The 3,999-nt window shown below is 32.3% G+C and overlaps 1 protein-coding gene across 1 annotated transcript; it reads left to right on the forward strand.

Annotated features, from left to right (window-relative positions):
- Positions 1–880: 880 nt before the first annotated feature.
- On the forward strand, positions 881–2,873 carry LOC25502473 (cold-responsive protein kinase 1). The gene is made up of 6 exons (XM_013590007.3): positions 881–973; positions 1,088–1,191; positions 1,314–1,524; positions 1,657–1,879; positions 1,993–2,116; positions 2,419–2,873. Exons 1-6 carry the CDS (start codon positions 919–921, stop codon positions 2,647–2,649), a joined length of 948 nt encoding a protein of 315 aa, XP_013445461.1. The 5' UTR covers positions 881–918; the 3' UTR covers positions 2,650–2,873.
- Positions 2,874–3,999: the final 1,126 nt, after the last annotated feature.

The following is a 3,999-nucleotide window of genomic DNA, read 5'->3' on the forward strand; positions in this document are numbered from 1 at the left end:
AAACATACACAAATCACAAATCTTCGAAATCGAAGACTATTCCATATCCTCTTTGGACTATGAAGTAATGACACTTTTTGGATTAGATATGTCTTGAACGACACGACACCGACACATATAATTATATCGAATTATATGATTTTTTTTTTAAATTATTAACAGTGTCGGTTTGACGGTATTCGTATCGTGTCATGTGTGCTTCATAGTCTTTTGGTTTGGTAAATACACAAACTTTAAAATCGATGACTACTTTTGCTTTTAATTTGATCATCGCACATTTTCTTTTGATGAAAAATGTAGTATACCTTCTATTCAAAGTTAACTGAATCTAAGTACCCTTGGATTTCTGAGAAATTATTTTGTTTCAAAGATCACTTTTTCGTTATATAACTTTTCAATTTTTTTCCTATTTAAATATATTTTAATTGACAATTCGGCCTCAACAATGTTGATATTTGTGCTTTGATTGTGGTTCCATTTAGGCTAGGGTTTTGCAATACATAACTTCCATGAATGTTGTTTGTCTCTTGATTGTTTTTGCATTATTGTCATCATGTACTCACTCCGTTCTAAATTATATTTCATTTTTGTAACTTCATATATATTTAGAAATACAATTAACTTTGAATAAAAAAGAGTAATTATAAATTATTTTTCAAAAATATCATTCATGGAAAACATAAATTAAAAGAATTGGAAAAAGACAAGTAATAAATAGTAAAAGGAATAATGACATATAATTTGTAACAATTTTTTTTAGCTAGAATGACATATAATTTGGAATAGAAGGAGTTCTTTTTATTGGCTTTCCACTATATTATATATATCCTTCTAGACATTGATAGTTTAACTAGTTTCTTTTGAAGATATTGATCTCATTTGACATTAGAAGCCACATTCGAACCATTTGATACAGGCATGGCTTGTTCACCTTTTATATTTGGTAAGAAAGTGCCTTGTGGCAATTTTGAAGGTAATTTACCCACTTCTATTTTATTTTTATGTAATATAGTTGCATTCATGTATTGAGATACTTATGATATAATTAATGAATGAATGAACCAATACTTCATGACATTACTTTTAGGGAATGGAATGAAAGTTTACACCTACAAAGAACTAAAAAAGGCCTCTAACAATTTCAACCTTGCTAATAAAATCAACCAGGGTGGTGTTGGTTCGGTCTATAAGGTAACCAAAAAACAACTTTGAAGTATTTATATCATCACCATCTCATATATTTTGATCACCATTTTTTCTTTCCTTGCTTTAGTATTGAAACCTTAAGGATTTATATTTTGGTGTATGACCAGGGAGTGCTAAAAGATGGGAGGTTAGCTGCTATAAAAGTTCTATCACTTGAATTCCGTCTGAATGCCGATAAATTCTTGCGCGAGATTAGTGTAATTTCTGAAATCCAGCATGAAAATTTAGTTGAACTATATGGCTGTTGTGTCGAAGGAGGTCACCGTATTTTGGTCTACGGTTACCTTGAGAACAGTAGCCTTGAACACACCCTTCTAGGTAAATGTATTATAATTTTCTTTTTGATAAAGTTTTTTTGGGAGAATTTGAGAACAATGTACATTTTATTTCATCAAAATATACTTCATGAACTTAATGCAGAAACCTTTGATTTTCAACCCCATATTGCAGGTGAAGGTGTCAGCAATATCAAATTTAACTGGCAAGCACGGTGTAGGATATGTATCGGAGTTGCACGTGGACTTGAATTTCTACATGATCAAGAACAACCAAATAATGTTCACAGGGATATACGAGCAAGCAATATAGTCCTCGATGAAGACCTTAAACCGAAGATTTCAGATTTTGGTCTTGCAAACCTTATTCGACAAGATGTCACTCGTCTCATCTCATTGTAAGTGTGTACAAATTAATTTGGAAGCATGTATGAGTTGCTTTGTATATATTATTTTCATTCTTTCATTCATCAATCGCCTTGTTTCTTCAATGTTGTGTGTTTTATTTCAGATGTCCTATGGCACCAGAGGATGTGTTTATGGGGCCGCTGACACGTAAATCAGATGTTTACAGATTCGGAATCCTCCTGGTGGAGATAGTCAGTGGGAGATCTGATCGACGTATTCTAGAACAAGTATGTGTGTCCTATTTTCTCTGTTAGTACAATTTAAGTATCTTTCACTATCTTGTGCTCATGTACTCATCTCCCTATTAATAATTTTTGTGTATAGGCACTAACATAAAATTTCACATGTACTTTTGCATTAAATCTTGAAACACCACATGACTAATTTTACATTCATTCTGAGCCACTGGGCTGCGAGACGAAAACAAAATTCTCGGTGTTGCTTACTCACTGCATTAATATTAATCTTATTCTAGTGCATTATGGTATTTTTAGACCAGCTCTTACTAAAGATTATGTTCTTATGACAGACATGGAAACTTTATAACCGAAGGGAATTGGTCGAGTTGGTAGACACATCACTGGACTGGGGATGGTGCCTCGAGGAAGCTTGTAAATATCTGAAGATTTCCCTTCTGTGCACTCAGAGTTCGCCTAGGCTCCGACCAACCATGTCTTCTGTGCTCAAAATGCTCATTGGAGAAATGGATGTTGATGAAAGTAAGATAACAAGACCAGGCTTGGTATCAGATATTCCATAGATATGAAGACTCCATCTTCATACAATGCTTCATATAACTGCTTCAAATACTGCAATTTCCCTTTGATTTAGTTAAGAATACTTTATTTCATTTTCATGAGGAGTTTTGTTTCATTTAAACGTGTTTGACTATTCCACCAGTTTTATTTGTTAATTTAGTTTTGCAGAAAAATGTATGGTTATAGATTATGGCCAATCAATTATATAATTACACTGATTCTGAAATTGTTTGATGAAAAATTAGGCTAATAGGTAATTTTGTAGAAAAATGTTGGATGTTTGCCTCTCCTGTAGGGGTTGATTTGGAACACTTGAAGGGTTGATTGTGTCCATGTCTTGTATGTCATTGACATGTGTTGGAGATAGACATGCCTTCACTCTTAATTGTGGATACACACTAACAAAAATGAACAAAACTAACAAGGTGAGATATTAACCCTTGATAAATTGGGGGTAATTTACCCCTAATTGCAAATACAAAGGTTATACGGTAAGCTACATTAATCAAAAATAGCAACCATGAATTATGTATTCAATAACATCAAATCCTATGTTTAGAAAAAACCATCGTTGTCATTCATGTGGTTGAAAGCGAAGTTTCCATCTCTTCCCTTCAACTATCATGGTTGGTGACTTAGTTCCTTCACCATGTTATAAGTTACTGTGTTTTATTTCCATTGTAAATATTTTTGTGACTCTGGTGTCTTTCTCTGACATACCTTGTGTTAGGAAGGACCTTTTGATGTGGTAATATAATTCATTTTAGCCTCCTAAAAAAACTTCTTTTTAAGTAGTATACATCCTTCAAAAGAAAAAAAAGACACATAAGGAATAAAGTTTGAAGAAAATTTTAGGGGCTTAAAAATACAAATATATAAAATGAAAAAGAATACATAATTTGATATAAAAGCTTACAATTGAGCTATATATTTACGAGGACTCATTTTAATTTAATTTAAAATAGGCTTAATTACTCTTTTGGTCCCATAACTTATTTTTTGGTTTCGTTTTGATTCCTTAACTATTAAAAGTTTCGTTTCGGTCCCATAACTTATTTTTGGGTTTTCTTTTGGTCCCTTAACTATTAAAAGTTTCGTTTTGGTCCCTTAACCTATTTTTTGGTTTCGTTTTGATCCCTTAACTTATTTTTTGATTTCATTTTGGTCCCTTAACTCTAATACATTCATCCTAACATAAAGGACCAAAGTGGTTGACAGAGGAAAAGTTAAGGGACCAAAACGAAACCAAAAAGTAAGTTAAAGGACCAAAACGAAACTTTTAATAGTTAAGGGACCAAAACGAAACCAAAAAGTAAGTTAAGGGACCAAAATGAAACTTTTAATAGTTAAGG

The sequence above is a fragment of the Medicago truncatula genome, chromosome 8 (assembly GCF_003473485.1).
Source record: "Medicago truncatula cultivar Jemalong A17 chromosome 8, MtrunA17r5.0-ANR, whole genome shotgun sequence".
NCBI lineage: Eukaryota > Viridiplantae > Streptophyta > Magnoliopsida > Fabales > Fabaceae > Medicago > Medicago truncatula.